Source organism: Etheostoma spectabile, chromosome 18 (assembly GCF_008692095.1).
Source record: "Etheostoma spectabile isolate EspeVRDwgs_2016 chromosome 18, UIUC_Espe_1.0, whole genome shotgun sequence".
NCBI classification, from domain to species: domain Eukaryota; kingdom Metazoa; phylum Chordata; class Actinopteri; order Perciformes; family Percidae; genus Etheostoma; species Etheostoma spectabile.
Window position 1 is genome coordinate 16,444,919 of NC_045750.1, and position 27,655 is coordinate 16,472,573.

Below are 27,655 nucleotides of genomic sequence, written 5' to 3' on the forward strand. Positions count from 1 at the left end.
ATGAAAACAAATGAATACTGGCTGCTCTTTACATTATAAGTATCAAAAACATATGAAACCCTTAGGAATCTCCCGGATCAATATAACAAGCATCAACAACAACAAAAATCCTACTTTTAAGCATAAACAAACTTACTACAATGAAAACTGAAAAATGAAAAAAGGACCCTGAGTACAATGCTTAGCAAGGATTAAAAGAGAGTGGAGGAGAAACAGCTTCAAACAAAATGACACTAAACAGCAGCTTTGAACTGCCTTTTGCCTGGAGGGCAACATGCAGGGTTTAAACTGACCCACAACTCAGTTTCTTTTCACACACGTGCAAATGTCCAGGAGGGAGGAATGAGCTGTGGTGGTGGGGCAGAGGAAGGACCCAATGCATTTAGATGCTAAATCGGTGCACTTAACAGTCTTTTAGGACATGGAGTAACGCTTGTGTAGTATGTTTACAGTAAAATGCACTGGTGGAGAGAGGCACGGGAGGTTTTTTGGGTCCAAGAAGTTATTCATCAGAGCTTTCATGTCGCTCCTAAAAGCCCATTTTTGTTAGCTAAAAGCAGTGGTAATTTACCCATGAACCAGTGACACCCCATGATGCAAAGCTCGCTTCCACATGTAGTACGTGGAGCGTGGCGTGAAGGGGAAGTAAGACCTGAATTCTTTAAACGTGGGGAAGGCTTTCTCCTCAAAGCGTTGCTGCAGGAACAGCTTGGCCTTGGCCTTGAAGTTGGCCAGAGCCACAACATCCATCGCAAACATCTGCTCATCTATGGGCGCCTTGCTGTTAGGGGTGTGCTTTGGACGTGGGGCAGGAAACGGGGGAATGGGGGAGCTTTCTAGATGTTTAGGACTCTCAACAAATGGGAGCACATGCTGACTACCCATCCTCCTCTCCATGATCTTGTTTTCCGGAGCAGTGCTCTCCAGACTCTCGGGAAGGTTGATCTTTGCGCTCTGCGTGACGATCTTCTTCTTGCGGTTCTGACTGCTACGCCAAAGCCAGAAGAAACAGGCGGACATGGTTGGGAACTTGAGCTTGAACTTCGTCAGGGACCATTTGTACTTCTGGACATGTAGTTTCGCAGCATCTCGGAGCTGTTTTTTACTGATGTACGCCAGCATGAAACTTTTGTGTTTTTGCCCACAGATTCTACTTTTGGGTGCGAAGGGCTGGTTGGTGTGAAGCAGGACCGGGGACAGAGTTTTTGGACTGTGGCTCTTGTCAGCGTCCGAGCTGTCCTCACTGCTGCCGATGTTGCCTTTGTAGCCGCCGTTGAACAGCATGGCTTCTCTCCTCCAGTTGTAGTAGGTTGATCTGGAGATCCCCGGGAAATTTCTTTTGAAGACCCTGAAGGGGAGGGAGGCGTTCATGGCAATGCAATTTTGCAGACAGCGCTTAGCTTCCTGCATGTGAGCTACAGTCTGGGCCCGCTCCAGGTCCAACTTGCCCAGGCTGATGCCAAACATGCTGGCCACGCTGTCATTGTGGTCTGGCTCATCCAGCTTCGCTTCAGGCGAGGACCAGGTGTCCTGCTCCGTGCTCTCTCCAGGACTAATCTCTCCAGCGGATGATGAGGTGGAGAAGTTTCCTCCGGTTTTCAGGAGCTCTTGCTTCCAGTTGTAGTACGACGACCTTGAGATCTCAGGGAAAAACTCTTTAAACTGGTGCAGAGGGATGAGCTTGCCCTCCAAATAGCAGGCCTGCAGGAAATATTTTGCCTCGTACCTGGCTGCTGACTTTTTGCAGTGCTCCTGCGTCTGCCTCTTCCAGCGGTAGAAGGTCCTCTTGGTGATGTTGTATTTGTCCTTTAGACCCGGGTAGGAAAGCTGCAAGTCCTGATTCAGCAGGTCCTCGCTCTTCATCGGCGACACCCTCTGCTGGCTGTCAGGGCTTCCAAACGTGAGGTCACTTGTCTGGACTAGTGCCACAAAGTGGTTCGGCCTGAACAACGACCCAGACTGCAGCTCTCCAGACCACATGATGTGAAGGGTTAACGGATCACTGTCTTTAGGCCACGGTCTTGGGCGTATGACGCGGTTAAAATAGGGCCGGATCTTAAGGTTGAACTTGGGATAGATGGAGTAGATATTAAACTGTAAGACAGACGAAAGTGCGTACACGTGCCACATGTTGGCATAGGAGCCGGGGAAGCAGGACGCTTTGACGTCGGCGTCGAAGATGGCCTCCAGGATGGTTACAGGCAGGTTGAGCATGTCCTCAGACTCTTCGGCACAGAGGCTGAAGCGAACAGCCTGAAGCATCATTTTTGAATCGATCATTCCAGACAGATAGTATCTCTTCCACAGCACCATTTCCACTACTGTCCGGACCTGTGGGGGCAATAACACGTATAATTAATATTACCAAAATGCACATACAATCAGCCAGAAAGAATTTGTATAGATGTATACAGTTAGACAGTACAGACTGAGATTATAAACTAGCACGGCTCACCTGTAGCTCTAAGCTAAGTCCAGCGTTGCCCACTAACAGCGTGCTTACTGCGTCAAACAGACGGTTGCCCTCCCCCTTACAGTTTAAAGGCAGGAGGCCAATGGGTGCGTCGGGTGGGTACAGGCCATGAGCCAAGTTATCCACGCCTGCCCACTCGGGAAAATCCTGACAGGGGGTCTCGGGGAGCTGGTAAGGAGCGAGGATCTGGTCCACCTCCAGGGCCACTCGGGTCAGAGCGTCCAGGCCGGAGCTCTCTGTGGCCTCCTGGAGCTCCCCCAGAACAGACAACACCACCTCCTTCCTCTGAATCATACCTGGGGATCTGACGAGAGCTGGAGGTGAGAAGAAGAGACAGGGAACAAAAGTTAAAGATAATGAAGAAGGAGAGGGAAGCTGAGATGATTCTGAGAAGTTTAGTTTAATTTTAGTTTTAGTTTGGTCTAAAACAACAGGGAGCAGACTTGGGAAATGTGTTCATGCCTTTGTTAACAGTAGAGTAGATTATGTAGATTACTGAGGTCTATCCATACTCAAACAACAGCTGCAGCTTAATCAAAGTGCTGCTGGTGCAGTTTGGTCTCAGAACTAAATAAACACGATCTCATATGTTTCTCAGTGTATTGCACTAGATTTATTCCTCAACATTCAGCTGATCTCTAAAGCATTTTCTCTGCTACTCATCTCTTGACCCAAGGCTACCTTGTTTCTTTTACAAATGCAAAGCCACAGCTGTGTTTCTACACTTTGTAAATTCCATTTAGAAAAAACAATCTTAATAAAAAAATTATTTTTGCAACGTTGCTGCGAAATATGACTTCTTGCGTTAGTAACTGAAACTTCACAATGCTAAGTCAAATTCAGTACCTACAAGGCTTACTTTGCGTTGCGCCGTGTTGTGTTGTGTTATTTGTATGCTCTCAGTGACTTATGTGCGTGTTTCTGTAATTCCTAACTCTCTTACACTCTGAACCTGTGATGTTCCTATCAACTCCAACTCATCCACCCAAAACACAAGAAAACGCGCATCTGGAATTAAAGACGACAAATGACTCCGGAAACGACATTAAAAACAAACGTTTTCTCACCTGAACGTCCACAGACTACAAGAAGAAACTCAATGGAAATCGCTTGTTTGCAGCGGAGGGTTTCACAGCTGATCGTGTTGATCTCTGGGAGTTTTAGTCCATTGTGTGCGTGCAGCTCCGGAGAGCTCTGTCCTCCGACCTGTGGGGATTTGGCGAGTGATAAGCAGCACCTCCCTTCAGGAAATTGTTAATCGTCGATTGGCTTCTTTTTTTCTTCTTCTTCTTCGTCTTCTCTGCGCTGAGAGACACCTCCCTCCTCCCCCCCTCCCCTCATTCTCAAGTTGGCTAGAGCCAGGGTCAATTTCAATGTGAAGTGTTAACAGAAGCCATTGTGTCCCCCCCACCACAGAGGCAGCCCTGCTGTAGGTTTCCAGGTATCTGTGATTTTAGGTTTGAAGATCTCAACAGTTCACTTTCAAGTTTTTTTGTCAAATGTGCCAAAGGAACACCAGGGTTCTTTTTGCCCCAGCAATAAACTATTCTGACTCTTATGTTATTGCACAAATCTATTTTGTGGTTACTTGTATTGCCTGTTAGCCCACACTTCAAAGCCTCAATGCAAATATATAGGATCATCAGAACCTTTACAGCAGAAGTGCCCAAATTCTTTCAAATGAAGGGCCAAAATGTATCTGGATGAAAGGCCACGGGCCAAAAATAAATTATGATGTTAAAGAATACCGTAATTGTCGTAATTCTTCGTAGATAAAGCTTACGTGTGTAATTTAATTGGGAATTTTACCAGCACTGTGCTTTACGTTGTCGTAAAACTCAGAGTAAGTACTTTTTAGCTGCACAAAATGTACAGTTTGGATTTTACAGCACTTTCAAATTAAGAGGAGAATACGTAGGCGGGCCTAAACAATGGAAGCACGGGCCAAGCTTGGCCCGCAGGCCCCAAATTGGACGGCCTGGCTTTACAGCAATTACCTTGCTTTCTGCTTTATTTCCCAATGCAGTGGTTTTGTATGTATTCTTCAGTCTGCACTCCAGAGACTGTAGTGTAAAAGGCCAGTTTGTGGATTAGAGTGGATATGTGCAGACAGGGTGTGGACAGGAGCTTTGTGAGAGGAGAGAAAGGCTCTAGAGCTCCAGGTCTGCTCCACTGTATCACTTTTAACACCTCCTCTCCTGCCTTTTGCAGGATTTCAGTAATCAAGGCCTTTTGTTCCACACATGCACAACAATCCCAGCAACTGTCCCCAACCCCCCACTGCCCCTACTGTAGAGCCATGCAGACACACACAGACACACAGACACACACACACACACACACACACACCAGGGGACAACAGCATTTGGCCCCCACTGATCTGTCCACTCCAAGCAGCACTTGGCAGACAAGCTGGGGCCAAGCTGGGGTTCAAGGCTTTGACCTAAACCTTATCAGCTGTTCGGACAATGTGTGAGTGAGTGTGATTGTGCGTGGGAGGATACAAAAAACAAGCACAATTTCCCCACTTTGGTTTGTATTTCTGTCATTGCCAGCTGAGATAATGCATATAGACACCCACTTGTTAAAAGGTATGGTAATGTGTGTGTGTGTGTGTGTGTGTGTGTGTGTGTGTGTGTGTGTGTGTGTGTGTGTGTGTGTGTGTGTGTGTGTGTGTGTGTGTGTGTGTGTGTGTGTGTGTGTGTGTGTGTGTGACTAAAAACTCCTCTCTGTTAATGAGGAGCTTCCTTTGCTCTTCATCTTTGACCTGAAATGTTTTGGAAGTCACAGTGTTGAAATGCAAGCAGCAGCATTACTGCTATGAGTTACTGTCAATTTTGAAATTCGGATGATGACATGTTTTCTAAAGAAAGGTCAAAGAAAGTGTCTCAACATTGCATTAAATGAGCGGAGTGAAAGAGCGGTCAAACCAAAACCATCTCGACCACTTTTTTTATGTGGTCAATAATATATGGTCACCGTAGCTAACATTACGAAGACATCCTAGAGCAGAGCCTTTTTCCCTTCAACTAATCATTAAAAAAAGATGATTTAATACAACTTTGTTACGTTGACCTTGGAGACGTATTTTGTTGTGCGGAAATACAAAAGTCTCAGTATTGTCCAAATATGTACTGAATGCGCCACATTATCCTCAGATCCTCAGCTTTGAGTAGGAGTTCAGGGACTTTGATATCCTTTAAAGCATATTAAATCGACCTCATGGCTGTTGCTCTCTCTTATCCCTCTTTACCATCACCTTCTCTTCACTTCAATGCATTCAACACATTTGAGAAAAAGACAGCCTGTCTACTTTCATCCTTTGCATCCTATGTTTGAAGGACAAAATCAAGAAAATGATCACATTCAGAATCCAGTATATCTGCTTCCATGTCATGTGTTACGTGCCGAGGGCGGTCTCTAACGTCTGTTGATACGGCCTCTCCGCTTTATTCATCTACCCCCTTTCTTGTGACTGTTTGTGTCTTTACCATCTCTCCTTCAACCCCCTTCAAACTCTTGGCTCGTAGCCAATCACACACCTTAGGTGTGTAGATTAGCCGTGCTGCACTGCACCGTGAACACAGTAGTGGGCTGGCTGCAAGCATTTAAAATGCAAATAAGGCAACACTGGAACCGGCTCCGGCAGTCTCTCACCTGCTGTGGCTGTGTGTGTGTGTGTGTGTGTCTGCATGTATGTGTGTGTATAGGTGTGACTGTGTGTGTACTGGCAGAGAAAAGTAGAAAGCTCCACACTAAATTGTAATTCAGCATGTTTGCAGAGGCACAATAGCAGGGTTGTGTGCAAAATAAAGTGTTGCATTTGGCTTTGTAGCTCGGTCACCTGAAATGTGGTACTGGATGCTAAAACACTTTCACATGCAAAAACGCAATGTCACTGAACCATGGCATTCAAAAATATTCCAGGGCTTGTTGAGATTTCAAGCAACAAATTCTGTGTTCTTTGGGCTGTGTGTTTCTGTTTTTTTAATCATGCCATGTTGCCTGCAACCACATATTGCAAGTTCCTCTATGTGGTTTGTCAATTAATAAACATAGGCTACCTGTCGTTGCAGTAATTAGCTGACATTACTGTATTAAAAGCTCTCTAATCAGATTTTCTCTCTACAACTCCTGCCGGGTTTTGTTTTATGAAAAATAAATGTGATTTAATAGCCAGGTGTGTCGCCTTTTGATTTATTATAGACCTGCAGTCAGACACAGTTTTGCACAGAAAACAATAAGAAGCACCATAAATAACAATGAGTCTAGGTTCTGTGAATACATCCTCTGATAAAAAAAAAATATTGAGGTAGACTAATTAAATCAATTTAACATTTTTCTAAAGTTGAAATGCCAAATGGCTGAGTCGAAGGGCAAAATTATCTGTTATGTTCACATTGATTTAAGTGGCAGAAAAAGTTACAGGGATTTGGTATGGAGCAATTTGCAGTTCTAAAACACATGGCAGTAGCACAGTTGGAACTCACAAACAAAGAAAAGATATACTACAATTTGTAGTTTGGACAGCAGACTATTTGTATCTGACACTGGCGTATTCAGTGGACTCGCACTCATCGACCCACACCCTGTCAGAGGCAGCTGGGAGGATAATGTCAGCGTAGATCACATCGTCTGCATTCATAACCTAAAGACACACAGCAACACACACAATCGTTACCTTTAAAAATGGCCAAAAGCACAAAAGATTTTACTTTATTTGTGAGAGAACTGACTTACATTGTTGGTACTGGCTGTGTAACAAGACTCATCTGGCACCTGGCTGCCTAAATAAACAAATGAATGCACAAATCCATGTTTTACTATGTGTTCAAATATAGGCTAACCATTAAATATAATGATATGTTCAATGCTGTACAGACTAGTGTGGATTTCTCAAGCTTAGTTATGTGACTCTACAAATGCAAAACAATCACCATCATGAAAGGAACAGTAAAAACAGAACGTCAGTGATTGCCTCAAAGACCACAAAGTAGAATTGTACAAGATATGTGCATGTGCACACGTATGGAACAATTGTGTATAGCCTATGTTAGGGCTAGTCTGTGCCCAAATATGAGTCCATTTCCAGTGGCGCAACACATTATCTTATAGATACAGGAAGTTTAGGAGAACTTACTTGTTCTTCTTCTCTTTACAACAAAAAACGCAACCAGCGCTGTCACAACCACACATCCCACCACCCCCACAGCGGCGCCCATCATGTCCTGGTTGCTTCCTCCACCTGAAAATGCAAATTACAATCATTTTACATTATAAATAATGTCTTGTATGGCTGGAACAAGTCCTCTAAATCATAATCTATCCTTGAATTAATAGTTTGAGAGTTAGATGTGAACAGTGATAGGCTACCACGCTCATGTCTGTATGCTAATTATGAGAATTATGAGCCTGAAGCTGGTTAGCTTAGCATAGCTAACCCTGTAAACAAGGGGGAAAAGCTAGCTAGGGTCTGGGGCTAGCTAATGCCAAGCTAAATTTATTGTCTCCTGGCTCCAGCTTCATATTTAACAGACAAATACAAGAGTGGCATCAATCTTCAATTTGGACTCTTAGCAAAAAAGGGAATAAGTGTGTTCAAAATGTCAAATTATTGTTTTAATATTTAAATGGGAATGAACTGGAAACTAGTCAGTGCCCCTTAGTATTTTGGCAACTCAATACACAAATTGTGCTTTCCACAATAATCCAGATAATGTAGCTAGACCCTAGCTGGCATATTATTAAAGTGTCTGCCTTGTTGCAGACTTGGGGAGATTATTCATTTACACATTCATGTTTATTAGTTATTGAGCATATACTTAGAAAACAAGTCTATTTGTAGGCTATATGAGTAACAAAGATGGTCTCTATAATGATCCAGTACCTTGATTTTTGGGCTCTAGGTCTATGATGAATCCTCTTCCCCTCCCTTTAAGAGCTGCAAAGAAAATAGCATTAGTTATTTTTAATTCTTTGAATTCAACACCTAGGAGTCACCTGGTTAGGATTTATCATACAGACCTGGAACTGTGACCCGCAACTCCACTGAAATATGGACTTGTTCACCTACAGTCGCCTGGCACCTAAACTTCTTGTCTTCAGGTCTTTGAAGGGTGAGAGTCAGAGTTACAGCACACAGAGATTCCTGTTTTATCCGATGTTGTGAGTCCTCGTGTACGCCATTGCCGGCTTCATCCAACCACATCAGGCTGACCTGGTGGAGCTGTGCTCTGCAGTGTCCCTCCTCTACGAAGGTGAGGAGAATACACTGCAGTGACACTGTTTTGCCAGGCATGAGCTTTAACTCTGGGCTAGCTGAGTAGAAAAACAAAAACAAAACATGAGTTTTTATTTATTCGACTTGTTTGCAGCCCAGATTTCTCTTTATCAGCTTTCTCGTTAGAAAGGGAAATCAATTCAGTATCAACCCACACAGCAGCAAGACTCTTATCTCGACAGTACTCACTATTGTGAGGAGAGAAGACATTTGGCCTTTGTTGGCAGCGATGACGTCCAACATCTTCCGCTGTGAGATCTTTGATTTGCAGAGTGCATTTTGAGTCCTCATCCAATGATGCAGCTGTCTGGATCTCTCCATTACCGACTATTGCAACGTAATCGCTTGTTTGGCTCGTGCTGAGCTGCCATACATGAAAGCAGACTAAATCTTCCTCACATGGAACTGTAATAGAATAAGCCCGTTGGGCAAATATCGGACCATCTTCTCCATTTAACCCTAGTGAAAAAAAAATAAAAAAGGTCAGATTTTCTGTTAAATGTTTGAGATAAGATTATAAAACTATCACAAGATAAGATTGTGCCAATGTTTCACCAACCTGTTGCAATGAAAGATAACAATAGCAGCCTCATCACAATGTGAACAACTCCAGCCATCCTGTGTGCAAATGTTTTCGCTGTGAAAAAGGTACACTGGAGGTTCTCTGTTGTTATACTGAACATTAGTCAACAGGAATGTCACTTCCTGCATTTGCCAACATCTTGAACCTGCTGGTGTGGAAAACCTTAACAGCTACTGGTCCGACTGTACTCCTGAGTACAACAACACTGACAGAAACAATAGAGCTGTTTTAAGTCAGGGTTTAGTTTGCTCACTGGTCAAAAACGGGTCAACAGTGAAGAGGAATAGGAAAGACTGCCAAGCAAAAAAAAGCTTGACATTTTCACTATATTTCCACATGAGAAGAAAAGAAAACTAAAATCAAACCAGTCCTGATTCCTGTTGTGTCTTGTTTTCAGACGATTTGTGGAGAGGTATATTGAAGAGGACAGATTGTTTTCTCTCCTGTGAGGAGAGATGACCTTACAAAAGATAAATGGATAAAGGAGGATTTTAGCGTACAGCAGATTCCAATAGCAGATGTGCAAAGTTGTGCGGGATGGGAATTTTAATTTAACTGTTTTTTCCTCATGTACATTTAATAATAAATACATTTTAAGCGTCGGTCCACATAGTTCTGCACCTCTGACCCCAATGCTTTTGTCTGATGTGGTCATACCATTATACACTTGAAAAACTCAACAGCAGACCTCACTCAACTACAGCTTTCTTTCTTTTAATTTCCTGCGCAATAACCCAGCAACACTAACCCAGCATCTCTAATCAGTGTGTTTCCTAGTTCCACTTATTATTTATTCATCATTCTCTATTTCAGAGCAGTTATTGAAACTCATAACATAATACTATCTATTCCAGCAGTCGTTGCTCCATAATTAAAATAATTACTCATCATAGTTATAATTTACTCCTACATACTTCGCACTCTTCGTTGCACTATTGGCTCAACATGTCTATAATGTTTACGTTTATAGTGAGTGTATGAGTTAGCGCATTGTGAGCAATACAATCCAAAGCAAAATTCCTCATCCATGTATGTGTCCTCGTACCTGGCACATAAAGCTGATTCTGATTTGTAGGACCTGACTCTTTAAGATGTGGTGGCAGTTGCTGCTGCTCATCAGCAGATGGAGCTCTGGCTGAAACTACAGCTTTGCTCCTTTGGTGACAATATTTTCCAGTGCCTTTTCTCTGGGCAAGTGATGTGTGCAGCTCTTTGTGAGTCTGCCTTTCTCACTTAAACCAGAAGCTACGCTGGAGCTGGATTCCAACCTTTTCTACTCTGTCGTCTTGGAAAGCTTTTCAAAGACATCCTGCGTTCAGCAGGCAATATATTTGAAAATGCAATCTACAATTCACAGCGCCAAGTGGCCCCTGCACCTAATGTTGCATCAGTCCAATGTTACATGACAGTCCATAGCTGACGCTTTCATCCAAAGCGATTTACAATAGCTATATACCCTATGTCAGAGCCTCTGGAGCAACTAGGGATTAAGCATCTTACTCAGGGGCACATTGGTAGATGTATTGAAGTGGGATTTGAACCTTGGTATCCCACACCAAAGGCATGTGACAGATCCACTGCGCCCTCACGTAGAAGATGAGACACAATGGATAAGAGAATATATCCAAAACCTGTCTCACAGGGAAGGGCCCGTGCATGTCATAATTTGTTAATTATGGGAATTGTCATCACCCACAAGAACGGTATTTTTTGTGAACATGGAATGCCGTGTTTATCAAGTGTAGAGAGGGTCGGATTACAAAAAGTGTTGCTGAATCATTTTTATTTTGCCATTTGTACAGATCATCAGTGACAAATCTAGACAAATGTATGATTGTTAAAAAAATATGTCAGTTTTTCAGTTAAAATCTTTTCAGTGTAACAGCCAAGTCAAACTAATCAAAGAGACTTTAAAAACTGCGTAAACTCAGAATCTGAGGGAACCACACTACTTCAGACTGAAAAATATGATATACTGTATATATACACACATACATGAGCACTTAAAACAAAATCTCACATTAACAGTTACATCCTGTGCATATTGCATCTTTCACATCAGCTGGACTACATGTTAGCTGTCAAATGGCAATCACCAAAAGTTCCAGTTGTAATCTACCTTACAGTTAGAGGAGTAACAGTCACCGTTCAAGAGGTGGAATAATTGAGTTAACACAAGCGACTTCTACAGACATACCAAAAATCACTTTGCATTTTCATTTCTTATCATCCAGAATACAGCCTAGGAGATTTCCAAGGTTTCTCAGCAGCACTGAACAATTGAAACTAGTGACATTTAAATCTAAAACAGGATTCCCCCCCCCCAAAAAAATATCACTTTACCCTTCAAGTCTGAGTTTTAGTCCGAACACCTGTGAGTCTATACAGCTGTGTTACATTCAACATCCGGAAGGTTTAAGTGCATCTGTGACTTTCTGCTCTCCTACAGCCTTTCATAGAGATTTAATTCACAAAATGACAACAGACTTGTTGCCAGGTTTACAACTTCATACAAGATCTCAGAAAAGCATTCAGGGGAACGGGTTGTCAGTATGGGAACTGACTAGGATTGGGCATCGAGAACCGGGTCCAACTTAGAATCGTTTTAAAAACGACAATTCCGACGGAATGGGGTTTTCAATTGAAATCGTTTGGAAAATTTGATTTTGAATCGCAACATCGGTTCCAAATTTAAAATGCACAATCTTTGGTTTTGCATAGCGGCCACCATACTTGCAGGCGCTTGTTATGAAAGTAAGCTGTAAATCTCCATTGAATCCAAATAACATTTTCCTCTCATCTGTGAAATAAGCAACGCCACCCATAGATATAGAACAAGACTCCACCCTTCAAGGAATCGGAATCGATAAAAATCAAATGGAAGAATTGTTCAAATCAAACGGACGCCCAACCCTAGAACTGACGCATTCGTTTTTTATAGGGGAGTATCTTTGATCGGTTTACAGCAAGATATTAAACATTCAGGCAAAAATATAGGAAGGAAAAAAAAAAAGATCTGATACTGACCACACACATGCAGAAAGCAGACAATTCCCACTCATTAACAAAAAAATGATTATGTTTCTCATACTGCCCGATTCTGCAGCTCCTGTGTCTGAAAAGTTAGGGCTGAGCTCTTAGCCCGCCTTCCCGAAAGCCCAGTCTGCACTGATTGGTCAGCTGGCCCACTCAGTTGTGATTGGTCAACCAAATTTAAACAACTGAACTGGCATTCTCAACCAGTGGCATCACTAATTAAAGACTTGGAAACAGGAATGTGGGCAAGGCGTATCTAGGCAGTTGGAAAAAAAAGTGCTGTCTGTGGGAGAGAAAGCTCCATTTGGAGTGAAATGTGTTTTTTGTATAACATACACAAAAACTATATAACACTAAAAATGAGAACATCCCAAAAAATCATAACAGGGGCCCTTTAAAAAGCATATTGATAGTTGTTTTTGTTGAAACAGAAGTCGGTATTCTCCAACCACAGAGCTCTAGTAAATCTGGGTACAATTGTGGTTGTTGTTGGATCAATATAATTCAACACACATGAGTCTGACACAAATCATCTTTAGTTACCCCGGTTACTCATTCATAGTTGACAAAATGTGAGATACAAACTGAGTGAACGGAATGAGGGTCATCCTAAATGCTGACCCTCCCAATTTTAACTTTTTAGAAAACTTGAAAGAGAGACCACCTAGCATGATTTTCAGACCCTACAATAACAATATAATGTGCAGCTTTAAAAGCTATTTTAAAACAAACAAAAACAAACATAATAACTAAAATTGACAATAAAAAGTAAAATAGTGGAAGTGTGGTGCGCCCACATGTAGCGCCATGTTCCACTTCTGGATCAGGCCTTTATTACAGTAGTAAAGTTACAATGATATCACTTCACATTATTTTGGTAAAAAAAAACAAAAAACACAACATGCTAAACAGACAACCAAACAAGACATAACACCAGCTACCATCCTGATTCACACGCAGACCCACTTTACATTCAGACCCTGAAGAGCCCTTTAAACCAGTGGATTTCTGTACTGACATGTGCTGTACGGAGTAATAGTGCGTTAGTTAGGATTAGATTATAGCTGCAGCATGTTATTTGGTTAGAAAACAGAAACAAGTGATCATTTCTTTGTACTTATCAAATGCTACATTCCATCGCTCTCTTTGCTCTTCAGAGGATACAGTTCAGCTACAAACAGGTGCTTCAGCTTCCTTAAACAAAATAAAAATTTTCATATTATAAGGCAGGAAAATGTCTCCTATTTACATTTAAAAAAAGAACTTAAACCAATGATATACACAGGTGCAGTGAAAACACTGCACATTTCAAGCTAGCCATCAACCTTCAGTGTCTAAACTGTACACACCACGTAGCCACACCCTTAATTTTGTGGCTTGGCAACAATTCATAATCTGTGTCACACAAGATGATTCTCCCAGATAAAATCTCTGTTAAAAATGTCCATGAATCTTATAGCTCCATTTTCCCCATCTTATCTTAGGTAACACCATCCCCTTGTACAAGTCTGCATCTTCAGTCGCAAACCTAAAACTTAAATAAATATAGTTTTTTCTTTGTTTCCTTTTTGACATGAAAGTAAAAACGTGTTTATATAAACCATGTTTTTTTCTCAAAAAAGAATGGCTGGTCTGATGTGAGACTGAGTCACACATTTATAAAGGGTTTGTATGTTTCTGTAATCCATGCTCCTGTAAAGTGCTCAGGTTGAGACCTCTGCTGTCACAGGCTGGAGGGTTGGGCCTGCTGCTGCATCTGTGTGTGGTGGCCTGGCTGAGCCTGCTCACAGTCTTTAGGTCCCTCCTCCACCCCCCGGGCGTACATGAGGATAAGGGTGACGGTAGCAAAGGTAGTGGCGTTCACAGGGAACGCCCGCAGCAGCGTGGAGGTGAGGCCTCGTGTGAACACCATGTAGCCCTCTCTCCTGATACTCTGTCGCACACAGTCAGCAATGCCGCTGTACTGGTTGACTCCACCCACCCCGTCTGCCTGCAGCCGCGACTTGATCACATCCACAGGGTAGGTGGAAAGCCAGGAGGCAATGCCAGCCATGCCCCCTGCAAACAGCAGCTTGGGGATCATGTAGCGGTCATCCGGCTCACAGCCAAGGCTGCGCGTCATCACATCATAGGCCAGGAAATACACTCCAAAGCCAGGTGTCTCGCGGATTAATGTTGTGACCATGCCTCGGTTTACACCCCGCAGACCCTCCCGATTGTAGATGCGTGCCAAGCAGTCCAGGGAGTTCTTGTACAACTTCCTAGAAGACTTTTTCTCCCCAGTACCCTGCATTTGCATGCGGGTTTTAGCCAGCTCCATGGGGCAGCAGATGACACACTGGATGGCCCCTGCTGCCGCACCAGCAAGGAACTGGTTCATGGGGGTGTCCTGTGCCAGCATCCGCATGGTGTTACCCTGAACACCAAACACTATAGCATTGATGAATGTAAGGCCCATCATGGGGGATCCGATGCCTTTGTACAAACCAAATACCTGTGAAATGGGTCAGAGGCATCACATTAAACAAAATGTTTTCACACATCACTATAATCTAGCTGCTGTTAGCTAGTTAGCACAGTTATCTGCACAGCTGGAACGTTAACCAAAAAGAGTCGCACAGTCCCGTTAACTAATGGCAGCTGACAAAAGTTAGCAGCAATTACTCCGTAAATCAAGAACACATTGTTTTTACTTTAGGTCAAGGAAATATTTTTTGACAATTACATTAGTCTTATGAGTACTTCTTTCTGCACGGTGATATGGTTGGAGGGTGTAGTTCGGCAGAAAGGAAAAAGTTCCTGCATGAAACTGCACACAACCAGGTCATGATTTCTGGATTTTATTGACGCCTGGAGCACAAGCAGAGTGCCTTCTAGTTCCATTATATTTTAGAGATGGTAGACATATCTCCAACACTGGGCAACTCACACCAAAAGAATCTAGATTGACACCTGCACTACCTGATAGTGTTGTAGTTTCTGTTGCTGTTTTTCTCCCATCTACATCACACACTTTCTGTTTATCTTTAATATTGGTATTTATATTATTTTATTACAAGCACTTACTTTTCAATATTTATGGTCACAGGTTAATATAATTTAAATTATGCTACAGACTCTTGCTTCTTTGCTCTAATTACACATTCAACTTAATTTTAACATCACTTACACTGCAATATTGTTTCTCTTATCATGGCAACCGCACTTTAAAATTCCTTTATTTGACGCCATTTTGCTTACTCAGTCTACCATATTATCATTGTCTATTGCTTGCCTGTATTTCTTGTGTGCTTACTTGTTTGTGTGTTATTGTTTTTTGCTGTTATTGAAAAAATGCTGCTGCTGTAACAACAAAATTTCCCTGTCGTGGGATGAATAAAGAATAATCTAATCTAAATAGTATAGTATAATAAAATTGGGATTTTTGTGGTGAACTGTCCCTTTAAGGTGTTCCAGTCAGTGTTAAGACTCTGCTATGGGGTCACTCTGACCTCACTGACTTAACTGCATACAGTAACAGCCGAGAAGGTTGGACCTTGCTAAAGATAGGTTCTGTCAAACATAACTATTGCATAGATGTCATCGTGAGCAGCAGGCTCACAGCTTTACAGGCCAGGTAGGTAGGTGGCACATAGCAACAAACCATCTGGAGAAATCAAAACAGCTATTTCAATAAACTAGACTGGAAAACCTTCAGATACATCAGAGCCAAGCTATCAAAGCAAACATAAACATAGGAACTTATCAGTAACATTACTGCTTGCACATATTAGCATTAGACTTGTATAGGAAATAAATCCACATACCGTCTCCTGCCGTATGATGGACTGGAAACAGTGAAAGGTCCCACGGTACAGAGGCTTATCAACGCTCTGGACCTGCAGTCTCACCTGGGAAAGAAGACCCTCGTCAGTGATTAGATAAACCACTTTCTCTACTGACATAGCAAGAGATTTGCAATAAGCATTGTTCCATTCAGTTAGCCATCTACAATGTCCCGTGTTGACATGGCAACTACATACAGTACGTTGAAAACACACACAGATATCTGTTTAACAGTTAATAGTTTGTTTTTAAATTGTTTGGTATCTAAGATAGATAGACCTAGATATCTAAGGTATCTAGGTCTAAGAAGTTATTGTAAATCTCTCAAATTACATTGTGCCTTACAAAATTGCCCACCTTAACTGTGTCAAATGGGTGTCCAACCAAGACTCCAGCAGCACCTGGAGACAAAGGAAACAACCATGAAGAAATACAATGGACATTGCTAATCTATCACCTGATCTTTCTTGATGAGGATTTTGTTCTGTAATTAAGGTGTTTTTGTATTATATAAATCAAAAATAGCATTTATGTATTATATGTAATGAAATAATTTGATTTTAGTGTATGAGAATATGACACTTCCATTCAAGTCATTTAACCGCTCATAAACCCTCCAATCTTCATAATCATAGGAATAGACAATCCTACCCTTTGTTATCTTAATAAACATAAAAAGACTGTGTAACCTTGTCCTGAAGGTTTTTACAGCCATCTGTGCAAACACTGTTACTGAAGTGTGATGGTTATTGAAATGCTAACTCTGCCTTCTACCACAGCAAAACATTCTTGCTGGCCTGTGTTCTGTACAGTTATGACCAATAAAGTCAAAACTCAGAGACAGTTCCACCCTCTGCAGAGTCTTCATTACCCAGACAGTTACTGTACACCTTTTTATGATATAAAGAAATTCGGACCCACTATTTAACAAGTTTTCGGGGTATTTGACCAGTCTTTGTATGTTGAAACTCTCGCTGCTGGCACTGTTATGTCATTTCAGAGTATGCTGCCATCTCCTCCAGGGTAATGCTGCCTTTTTGAGCCTGAGGCAGCACACTAGGCATCATTACCCTCTTAAACTTTCCCCAGCGAGCCTGAGAAAGTTACATAACCTGTGGGCTTCTCACCTCAGTCTAAGAAATCCTGGACAGACCACAAACAACATTACGAGTTTGACCAGAAACAAAGGAAGTACCTATACTACAATCGCAGGTATTACAGCATTGGCTTTTAACAGGCAATGTGACGATTTAAATGTGTCTACACTCAGACATTTTGCCATAACGTTTATGCCGTGGTAGCTCTCTCTTTAACATATGTGCCATGTTAGAGCATTGTCAGCAATGTTGCCAAATGAGCATGACAGCTTTATGTAGGGCCGTGAAATTATTTGGAATGTAATTGCACGGCAATTATGATTTCAGCTCCCAATGATACAAAAACAAAAATAATCGGGAAAAACTATTATTTAGCTCAATAGGTTTTACAAGGAAACTTATTTTCTCTTGTGTTCTGACTGAAAAAATAAAGTTTAAATAGGAAAATTATTCAAATTCCAGTTATGTGCTTTTTTACTGTTTTTAACTTTTCCACTTTTTTTAAGTTCAATAATTGCAACATCATTCCAGAAATCAACGAGTCATCGTGTTCAATTATCGTGATTTCTATATTGACCAAAATAATCGTGAGTCATTTTTTGCCATAATCGAGCAACATTAGCTTTATGACATTATTGGATTTTCATATGATTTTGATATTATCAGCGGATTTTCCAAAAGATGTACTATATCATGATACATATCAATATTGTGATATGAAATGACATGATATACGGCAGATGTCTTTATCCATACATTACACCCCAGGTGGTTAATAACATCTAAATGTTCATAAGCTCTAATGCTGCAACTAATTTCATTACTGGCTGATCTAATGAGTATTATTTTGAATGAATCACTTAGTCAATAAAAAGAACTGTGTGAAATGCCCATCACAAGTTGGTAAACAAACAGTTTTTCACTTAGTCATTTTTATGTTTTGAATTTATTGTTGATTGTGTTAAGCAAAAATATTCCAGATTTACGTTTTAAGGTTGAAAACAAAATGATAGAATTCCTAATGATATTAATACAATTGATTGAAAAAAATAAAAATAAATAACCTGATGTTAGTGCCCCACCTGCGTCACCACAGTAAACAAACAACAGCTTATCTGTCATAAGCACCTGCTGTGTCACCTGACCCATTTGTAAAAAGAGCCAACCAGGAATGAGTCCCAGCTGTAAGCCTGGAAAAGAACACAAGCAGGCGTGTGTTTGACACAATGACGAGCGGTCATTGACCTCAACGCACTGGTATGATCTAAGCACAGGAAAAACAAGCAGACCAGGGTATTGCGTCATACTTTTTATGAGAATTATCTTCAGTGTGTCACCGCCATCGCCCAACTCAAAAAGCCTCAGTATACAGGCATGAATGTAATCTTCACTGGTTTCAAAATCGACCCCACCCTTAGCTAACTTGGTTTTGAGCTAAGCACAAACTAGGCCACCCAGCTGTCCATTTGACTGTACTTGGTTCCCTGAATTCTACCACACTGAGAGGGGGGGGGAAACCACATGGTCTGCCATGTGTTGAGAAAATAAAGCATGTGATTGGTCTGTAAAGGGGTGTGTACTGATTCATGTTTTTTTATGTATGGTGAGTGGAAACTTTAAACTGCCAAGACAGCCCAGCTTCAGAGCTTGGGTTGCACTTGTGTAGTGTTTGCATGCTTTATAAAGGGAGACAGGGAGACATGCAGAAGGTTGGAGCACCTTGGTTAGCAAAACAAAGTCTTTTCCATGTAGACCTTGTGATATGCTGTACATTGGACATACAAGAGATTCAATTATTTTCCAATTCTGTAACTGCAAGTTTACATGTTTAACCTAAACTTCTGTGTTAAGTTTTAAGCAATCACAAAAATTACTGGCGAGAAGATAACATGTGATAAAAGGAAGTAAGCGTTTGACAATATGGAACTTCACATTATCGTTTGCACTATTTGAGCGAGCAGCTAACGCAGAATGAGCCACTCACACTTTTAATAATAATAATGTATCCTTCAGTTGTCCGCAAGGGGAAATTACGATTTACACTTTGTTGTTATTACACACAAGCCTGAATTAAACACACACACACACACACACACACACACACACACACACACAAATGTCGAAGTTTGCCACCAGGTCAAATGCAATCCGCGGAATAGGTTCGCTTTGTTGTACCGACCTGCGGTGGAATTTCGAAAATGCACTTGTAATTTTATGATAGAGTTGCATCACATTAGTAAAGGGGATTTGCTTCTGTTATAACAGAAACAGAGGGACATGACTATACCCCAACTAGGTCCCACTATGTTTTAAACCACGGTGTTTCTCCGTCTGCTCCACTCATCTAACAAATCCCAAGATAAAGTGGCTATTATTAACACAAGTGCTAACTTACCTCCGATGCATCCTGCAACGAAGTCCATCGCCGCTCTTCAACGTCACCTACCTGCGAAAGACTTACGTTTAAGTTAACTAGCTACTAACTGAAAAACACTCAACGATTCTATGAAACCTTTTTGTTTACTTTCCAAAGCCGTTTACTTTGTTGTGTAATTTACGCAAAACGTTCCTCTCCGTTTAATCTAGCTAATAGACTAGCTAACGTTAATTTACACTTTCGGTTTAGCACCGGGGTTCAGTTAGCGTCTAAATATGTTAGCTAGCACTGGCTAGCTAGCTAGTTCCGAGTCGTCCTCCAAGACCTGACAAGACACAATAATTGTATTTTATTGTTTACCCTATTAATTAGCTTGCTCTATGTATAGCTGTCTCATCAAAACTCTCCTATTGACCGACACGACCTCAATGTACCGCTGTGGCGTTTATTGTCAATGCGGACAACCTCTCTGCTGTCTATATGGTAGAGGTTTATTCTGAATCTGTACCACGGCACACAAGCTAGCGTCGCAGCAGGTAACTAGTAGGAGGCGGGAATTACCGGCTTTGGGTAGAGTTTCTATCCAATCCAAGTGAAGAGATTACGCCGACACCCCGCGTCAGACCAAATCCGCATCATTCATTGGCTACATACCAGAAGGGCTCCCAGTGTTGAAATGCGTCACAAGTGCTGTGTGGTGTTTTGCTTTTGAATGGAGTCTCGTTTCAGTGGAGGAAGGCGGTTTCATCATTTCTCCTCATAGAGCCACGCGGTTCAGATCAGCTGCCCTCAGTGTTGCTGTTGAATTCTGTTTAGGATTTCTCCTAAATGCATCCCACAAATTCTAAATGATTCACTGTGACATTCTGTTTTTGCTCTATGATTTTGTACGGTGAACGTTTATTTGCAGGTTCTCCATTCATCCCCAAGTTCCTTCCTCTTAACTTTCGCTTTTCACGACCTAGTCAGGCTAAAAGCACATCTTCTGTCTCCTGCTGATTGGACTGTTCAGCCAAAACGATCAACAACAACTTAGTCACAAATTTAAGATACAGTGAAGAATGATTTAATCTGTCTGTGTTTCATTTAACAGACAGGCCTACAGCTTAACCCGGAACAGAGTAGCTAGTGCTGGCTTGTTTCTTCTGCAGCTCCTGGACCTACTAATTCTTCTGAAGCTTCCGTTGGATGTTAACAGACAGCAGGATGCATTACACATGCTTGTGAATGCTCAAACTGTATGATATGATCTCACGAGTTATGAGTAAAGCCTTACACACACACCCAGCAGATAAGACTTACAAGATGCTGTGTCATCCCTGACTGTGACAATAACAACCACATGCACTTAAGACTCTTCAGGCAGTTTTTTTCACGTGTTTTTGTGACAACTTTATATCTCATATTCTATTTATATATCTATGTATAAGTGCATTATAGTGATGTATAATACTTATTACTACTACTAGTATACTACTATTACTACGCTATTTTTATTACCAATATTTCTATTAACCCAGGATTGATTATGTTGAATTTAGTAGGAATTGATAAACAATTGAGGAAAGAAGGAAGATCATTTAATTGGTAGGTAGTGCTGTTACGTACTTCCCCAAATGGGGTTTCAGTATTAAAGGGTCAAGAAAAGTTATATGTCCATTACATCTCATTTCTATTCGTTGTCTTTTGCATCTCTCTCTTTCTCTCTCACACTCTTTTTGTTGGGGGGTGGGGAGGCGGTTGAGAAATTGGTTTCTTATATTGTTAATTATTGTTTCCAAATAAATTCAATGAATTAAAAAAAACTCAATCTTTATTTTACCTGTTAATGAGCTGAGTATGCTAATTACCCAACATGCAACTTTTAACACCCAAGTTGCATTGCAAAACAGAAAGACGTTTAAAACTATACATATTTGGACATGAAGTCGTCTTTTGTTTGACTACACTTTTTAAAAACTATAAGTAGGCTACTTGGACATAAAGTAATCTGGGTGGAATACACCTTTCCGAACTGTAATTAAGTACTTGTTTTTAAAGTAGTACTTTTGGAATAAACCTTTACAACTATAGGTAGGCTACTAGGACAGGAGGTAGTATTTGGGTAGAATAAGCCTTTAAAACTGTTGTGGTCAGTCAGTTCGGTACCCGTGGCGCTGTAGTGATATTTAGGGTCCTAGAAATGCGGGCTTCCGATTCCGTAAATCGTTCGGCTATCTTCGGGTAAAGTCGGGGCAAATGTTTTCAGTCGACGCTGTTTGCATCGTAGAGTGTCACGGTCACGTCATGTACGGTCATGTAACAGCGTACAGTCACTGGCGTACACTCAAGGTTATGGTGATGTTAAGCATCACATGCTAGCGATACAATGGGCTCTTACATCTGACAGGTATAGGTTGGTCCGTCGACGTCTGACAGGATGCACATCTCTGACTTTGTGTCTGGATCATTTGCAGGTATGTGGGCTAGTCCAGGAAACGTCAGCACGAGCTGGGTGCTTGCTAGCTTACGTTACTGTATTAGCATGGGGCGATAACCATAAGAAGACGGTTAGATTTAACCCTGACGGTAATGTCTTTTAAAACTGTTTTTGCCTGGCAGACAGACAGACAGTTAGACAGACAGATAGATAGATAGATAGATAGATACTTTTATTTGTCTTTCTTACAGTGCGTAATGTTACACGGCAAGACGTCAAAGCAGTAACGTTAAACTAAACTGACATAAAGTTACGTATAGTCTGTGAGCATTTCATTGAAGAGAACACAAATAATAGTTACGTCTTACTCAGCTCAAAATCAAGTTATAAAATGTCTAATTTTGTCCAGTCAGTGCTTTTATTTTGAAACATGTAAAACAGATAAAGCAACATACCATCACGTTTGACCTTCCCGTCAGCTGCACGTTATTAAAGGGCCACATCTCTTTTCTCTGGAAACACACAGGGGCATGTGGAGTTGTAGTGGGCTATCCTCTGGATACTGTCAAGGTACACTAAGTTGCATGAATCTGAAACATGATGTCAAGATGGCTATGTAACAAATGGAGGCCATTTTGACCTCATATTCTTCATCTTTCTAGGTCCGGATCCAAACCCAGACACAGTTCACTGGGTTATGGCAGTGTGCAGCGGCAACCTTATCCAAAGAAGGGGTAGGTGGCACCGGTGTAGACTGCATGGTGTGCTTGCTACAATATTTTCTCAAATGATTTAGAAAAGTTGCTCATCTTTCATTTGTGCCGTCAGGTGCATGGCTTCTTCAAAGGAATGTCCTTACCCCTCACCACGATCTCTATGACTTCCTCTGTGGTGTTTGGCACATACAGGAACTGCCTGCAGTGTCTGAGCCAGGCGCGAGGAGCTCCTTGTGGTCCCAACACCAAACTAGAAGTCTTTCTGTCTGGCTTGGTGGCAGGTACAGCTCAGGTAACAGATACAGTCACACAAACCCTTTGATTCAAATTGTTGAATCATGTCCCTCAATGTGTTTAATTTCACCTGTAATTTACACAGTAAAGGGCAATGCAATGCATTGTTTACATCCACATGTATATTTGGCACCTAAAACACACATCAAAAGTACCTTTTCCCTCGTACCCCAAGATGTGTATAGCCTTGCAGACAGTTTTATTTGCCCAGGTTTTGAGATATCTGCTTCTGAGACTTCTGCTGTTGCGTCTCTCCTCATCTGCCTCCAACAGACGTCAGTGATGTCTCCGGGTGATATGGTGAAAGTACGTCTGCAGTGTCAGACAGAGTCCAAGCGAGGAGACGCCAACATGCGCAAACCCAAGTACCGGGGTCCAGTTCACTGTCTGCTGAGCATTATCAAAGACGAGGGCTTCATGGGGCTCTACAGAGGAGCGGTCCCCCTAATGCTGAGAGACGGGCCGTCACACGCCACATACTTCCTGACTTACACAGTCATCTGCGAATTGCTGACGGACAGCGGAAAGAAAAGACCAGGTAAGCCAAGTCTACTCCGCCTTAAGTTATTTTATATAACAGGCATCTTTTTTTGTGTGACATTGACTCTTCCTGTATGCTGATCTGTATCTGCACTGTACATATACCTTCACACGTTTCAATACTTTTTATTTACAGCCCGGCGTCATTTGAGGAATTAGTAAAATTAATAAAGTCACATTCGTAGTTACAAAATATCTGTTAAACGTGTGACTATTATACGTGATTATTGAATTGCTCGGTCACAGCCCTTTTTGGTGTTTATCTGCCTCAGTCATCGTTTTGTATTACAATTTAAATTGAAAGTGTTGCATGAGCTGTAAACTAGCTCATATCCTTGAGGTTAAAATAAACACCTAGAACAAGCGCTTCCAGTGGCAGCTTAAATTCCTTCCCCTTTATGTTACAAAGACCTTGAGCATTAAAAACACAAGTTAAAAATGTAAATATCTGTGTTCTCTTTTAACGTCCGTGTCTTTTCATCTCCTCCAGCTTGGAGCGGCGTGATGCTGGCCGGTGGAATAGCAGGAATTGCAGCTTGGACTGTAGGAACACCCATGGACTTGATCAAAGCCCGTCTGCAGATGGACGGAGCGCAGCAGACGAAGCGATACAAGGGTTTCTTTCACTGCATCTCGGAGACAGCGAGGGTGGAGGGAGTGGGGGTGTTCTTCAAGAGCTGGGGCATCAACTGCCTGCGTGCGGTCCCCGTCAGCATGGTGGTGTTTGTTACGTACGAGCTTGTCAACGGTTTCCTCCGGGCCGACAGTGTCGACCCTCCTCGTCTAGGGTTCGAATAGAATCAACTAACTCCCTTCTAAATCTCTCATATCAGTTTGCCGGTTTATGACTAATGCTGGTGTTTTACATACATGATGGCAAAGACATTTGCCATTTCAAAATGTCTGTTGAACTGCACTATTTTCATGGAACGATTGTCCACAGCCATCCTTTGATGGTCAGTTATATATAAAACATTCAGTTAGGTAGGGTAATGTATCCTAATATGCTCAGGGGCTAATTTGACATTAATAGGCACTGTTGGTAGTATAGAGTGGACCAGCCAACCTCTGACCACTAGATGGCCTCCCTGGCCAGCTTGTCACCCGTTTCTCTTCTCTTGCGGTATGTTTAACCCTTGTGTTGTCCTCGGGTCAAATTGACCCGTTTCAAAGTGTTTTGTATCTGAAATATAGATTTCTTTCAACTAAATCGCCCCAAAAGAACATGGATAATTCCATACAACATTCTTCAGGTAAAATTAATGATTACTTTCATTGAATTCTTTGGGTGTTTTTAATTTAATCTTATAGCATCTGAATTCCTTTTTTTTTTTTTTTTTTTTTTTTAAATGGTTTTAAAACAGTAACCAGACTAAACTTTGACATCTACCCATCTGTGATCCACTCAACATCCTCTGATCTTAATTATGAGTCAAAAATAATAATTTCTGCCTTTTTATTAACTAAAAAGTTACGTATTATTTTATATAAATGAAGTTTGTTGACCATGAGTTCCAAGAATAAGTGTATTATTAAACCAGCTCAAGAAAAAGAGAAATAAAATCAGAAAAAGCAACAAACACATCCGAATTTTGACCTGGAAGGACAAGTTCATGGTTAACGGGAAGACAACACAAGGGTTAAGACAAGAGAACAGTCTGACTGATGACTGGTGAAGTTTTTCTACAGAATAGCAGCGTACCAAGAAACCTCAACAGGTTGTAGACTGCAACCCAAACTGAGTTATAACAGACTGCATTCAAAAGCACTTCAGGCCTTGAGTTTAGAATTTATAAGTGAGCCGCAGCACGCACAATTGACAGTATGATGTCCGTCCTGTTCCTCGCTGCATTAATGCATATTACATCAACCATGACTCATTTCCAGCTCACTAGCTAAATCAGAATGTGCCAATATTATTAACCTTAATGAACTGGATTGATCAGATTATTCTATAAATAGAATTATTAAAAGAATCAGTAGACCCAGGATAATCAGTTAATGTTTTTATATCACTATCACATGTTACAAAAGTAAATGCTGCTATAGTTGTAATCAGAAGATGAGGACACCTCATAAACGTATTTGTTTTACTCCATCTTCCTCTCAAATTGTTTTTACCCCAAATACAACACGCACATTTTAATTACTACTGTCTACTACTGTTACTGACGTGTAAACATTTTAATGGAATAGGTTTGACATCAGCGTTCCTTTAATAGGAGGAAAAATGTGAATATTTAATATATGTGTAATTTATTTATGATTAAAATGAAAATGCTGATTGTGCCTTCCATAATAAAAAGGTATCTAAATATCTTGAATCTCTGTTTTATTACAGAACAAATGCTACTAACCAACAGAGTTATACTGCTTAGACTGGACAAAAGCTAGGAAAGCAAGCAAGCAAGCGGACACTAATATTTACTCGTTGGAAATTCATTATGGTATCAAGAGCACTCTCTTTTACATCCTTAGCCCTGGTTGATATAAAATACCAGCATATTTGAAAGATTTAATTATAAATTACACTTGTAAATGTAAATAAATACAAGCGTAAGGAAGAAAGCAAGTGACTACAAGATGCAGTTTTTGGAGCAAATGGGCACAAAACCAAATGAATGTATTGTATATATGAATATGTTTGTACTGCTGTTTAGTAAATGACGTTAATCATAATGATAAAGTGCTAGTTAAGGTGACATGGGACACAGATATACACACACACACACATTCATAATACACAGTACATAATTAGTATTCTGTTGCGTGGGTTTGTACCACCATCTAGTGTGTGTGAGTTGGACAGCACCTTGGTAATGTCCCCCACATCATAACCACATTGCACAGGCTTTGCTTCCAAAAAACAAAAAGGCCGAATTCATGTATTTTTCCATTTAAAATAAACAAATGAACCGTGCTCTCAATCTTAATTTAACTCAAATGTAGGCAATATGATGTGTGCTGTATATAATCTTATTGTATTACTTTATTTATTTTTTTAAGAAATCAAAAAAATATGTTGTGAGAAAGTGGGAAAATGTCATCTTACATCAGCTTTTATATTAAAGATGAGAAAATAGTTTACATCAGCCTACAATCTTATGAAGTATTCCGATCCTTTACTTTAGTAAAAGTACAAATAGCACACTGTGAAAATACTCCACTACAAGTTAAAGTCCTGCATTGAAAACCTTAAGTTAAAGCAGAAGTATTAGCAACAAAATGTAAGTATCAAAAGTAAAAGTACACATTGTGCAGTAAATTTTCCCTGTCAATGTTTTCCTTATTACATATGCTGTTTTGGGATTAATGTGACTGCTGCATTACTGTGTATGTTGCGGTTTTCCGCTGTTGATGTTTAAGGTTGTGCTCATTTTAACTCCTTCATATACTGTTCGGTAGCAGGCCTGCATGATTTGGGGAAAAATAGGAATCACTAGTTAAGAATAAAAGTTACAGTGCAGTATAAAAAATAAACATTTAAACAAAGGCAACATCAAAAAGAAAGGTCTTCCGCCTTGATTTAAAAGAACTGAGAGTAGCTGCGGATCTGCAGTTTTCTGGGAGTTTGTTCCAGATATGAGGAGCTGACCCCCCCTTGTTTAGTTCTGACTCTGGGGACAGAAAGCAGACCTGTCCCAGATGACCTGAGAGGTCTGGGGGGGGGGGTCATAGTGTAGTAGCAGAGCAGAAGTGTATTTTGGCCCTAAACCGTTTAGTGATTTATAAACTAGCAACAGTACTTTGAGGAACAGGAAGCCAGTGTAAGGATGGTCAACAAAAAATAAAAAATAAATAAACCTTTTTTTCAACTATGTGACAATTTCTTGCTAATTCACAACTTGTTTTGCTTAAAAAGAAGGATCCTTTTCTCAACACAAAAGGAATACTTCATCTTTTAGCTAACACAAACATTTAAAATGAACACATCTTGAGAGGGTTTTTGTTGGACAGGAAGGGAATGAAAAGCTGTGATCTGTAAAGAGCTGTCAGAGAAATGTAGACAGTTGAG

At 41.0% G+C, this 27,655-nt stretch overlaps 4 protein-coding genes and 2 long non-coding RNA genes across 8 annotated transcripts; 2 read left to right on the plus strand and 4 right to left on the minus strand.

The window, feature by feature from the left end:
* Positions 1-546: 546 nt before the first annotated feature.
* Positions 547-3,680, minus strand: vrtn (vertebrae development associated). Its single transcript, XM_032542914.1, has 3 exons — positions 3,541-3,680; positions 2,456-2,787; positions 547-2,331 (listed from the first exon to the last, which is right to left on the minus strand). Exons 2-3 carry the CDS (start codon positions 2,765-2,767, stop codon positions 568-570), a joined length of 2,076 nt encoding a protein of 691 aa, XP_032398805.1. The 5' UTR covers positions 2,768-2,787; positions 3,541-3,680; the 3' UTR covers positions 547-567.
* Positions 3,681-6,654: 2,974 nt separating this feature from the next.
* Positions 6,655-9,678, minus strand: LOC116706215 (uncharacterized). Of its 2 annotated transcripts, XM_032542915.1 has the most exons (7): positions 9,313-9,678; positions 8,943-9,212; positions 8,498-8,791; positions 8,361-8,414; positions 7,614-7,718; positions 7,214-7,260; positions 6,655-7,121 (listed from the first exon to the last, which is right to left on the minus strand). In XM_032542915.1, exons 1-7 carry the CDS (start codon positions 9,434-9,436, stop codon positions 7,008-7,010), a joined length of 1,008 nt encoding a protein of 335 aa, XP_032398806.1. In that variant the 5' UTR covers positions 9,437-9,678; the 3' UTR covers positions 6,655-7,007. The 2 variants fall into 2 exon arrangements, with proteins under 2 accessions (XP_032398806.1, XP_032398807.1); XM_032542916.1 differs by lacking the exon at positions 7,614-7,718.
* Positions 9,679-13,104: 3,426 nt separating this feature from the next.
* Positions 13,105-20,200, minus strand: slc25a29 (solute carrier family 25 member 29). 2 transcript variants are annotated; one of them, XM_032542918.1, is made up of 5 exons: positions 20,032-20,197; positions 19,690-19,740; positions 16,555-16,598; positions 16,179-16,262; positions 13,105-14,866 (listed from the first exon to the last, which is right to left on the minus strand). In XM_032542918.1, the coding sequence occupies exons 2-5, from the start codon at positions 19,715-19,717 to the stop codon at positions 14,096-14,098; spliced, it is 927 nt and encodes a 308-aa protein (XP_032398809.1). In that variant the 5' UTR covers positions 19,718-19,740; positions 20,032-20,197; the 3' UTR covers positions 13,105-14,095. The 2 variants fall into 2 exon arrangements, with proteins under 2 accessions (XP_032398809.1, XP_032398808.1); XM_032542917.1 differs by having other exon boundaries at positions 19,690-20,200.
* Positions 15,758-25,964, plus strand: LOC116706219 (uncharacterized). Its single transcript, XR_004336173.1, has 3 exons — positions 15,758-15,771; positions 21,564-21,569; positions 25,545-25,964. It is a non-coding gene; the product is annotated as an uncharacterized LOC116706219 (long non-coding RNA).
* LOC116706220 (uncharacterized) lies at positions 17,801-19,675 on the minus strand. The gene is made up of 2 exons (XR_004336174.1): positions 19,401-19,675; positions 17,801-19,279 (listed from the first exon to the last, which is right to left on the minus strand). It is a non-coding gene; the product is annotated as an uncharacterized LOC116706220 (long non-coding RNA).
* Positions 21,946-24,535, plus strand: slc25a47a (solute carrier family 25 member 47a). The gene is made up of 6 exons (XM_032542919.1): positions 21,946-22,127; positions 22,617-22,660; positions 22,753-22,824; positions 22,919-23,098; positions 23,374-23,638; positions 24,131-24,535. Exons 1-6 carry the CDS (start codon positions 22,091-22,093, stop codon positions 24,436-24,438), a joined length of 906 nt encoding a protein of 301 aa, XP_032398810.1. The 5' UTR covers positions 21,946-22,090; the 3' UTR covers positions 24,439-24,535.
* Positions 25,965-27,655: the final 1,691 nt, after the last annotated feature.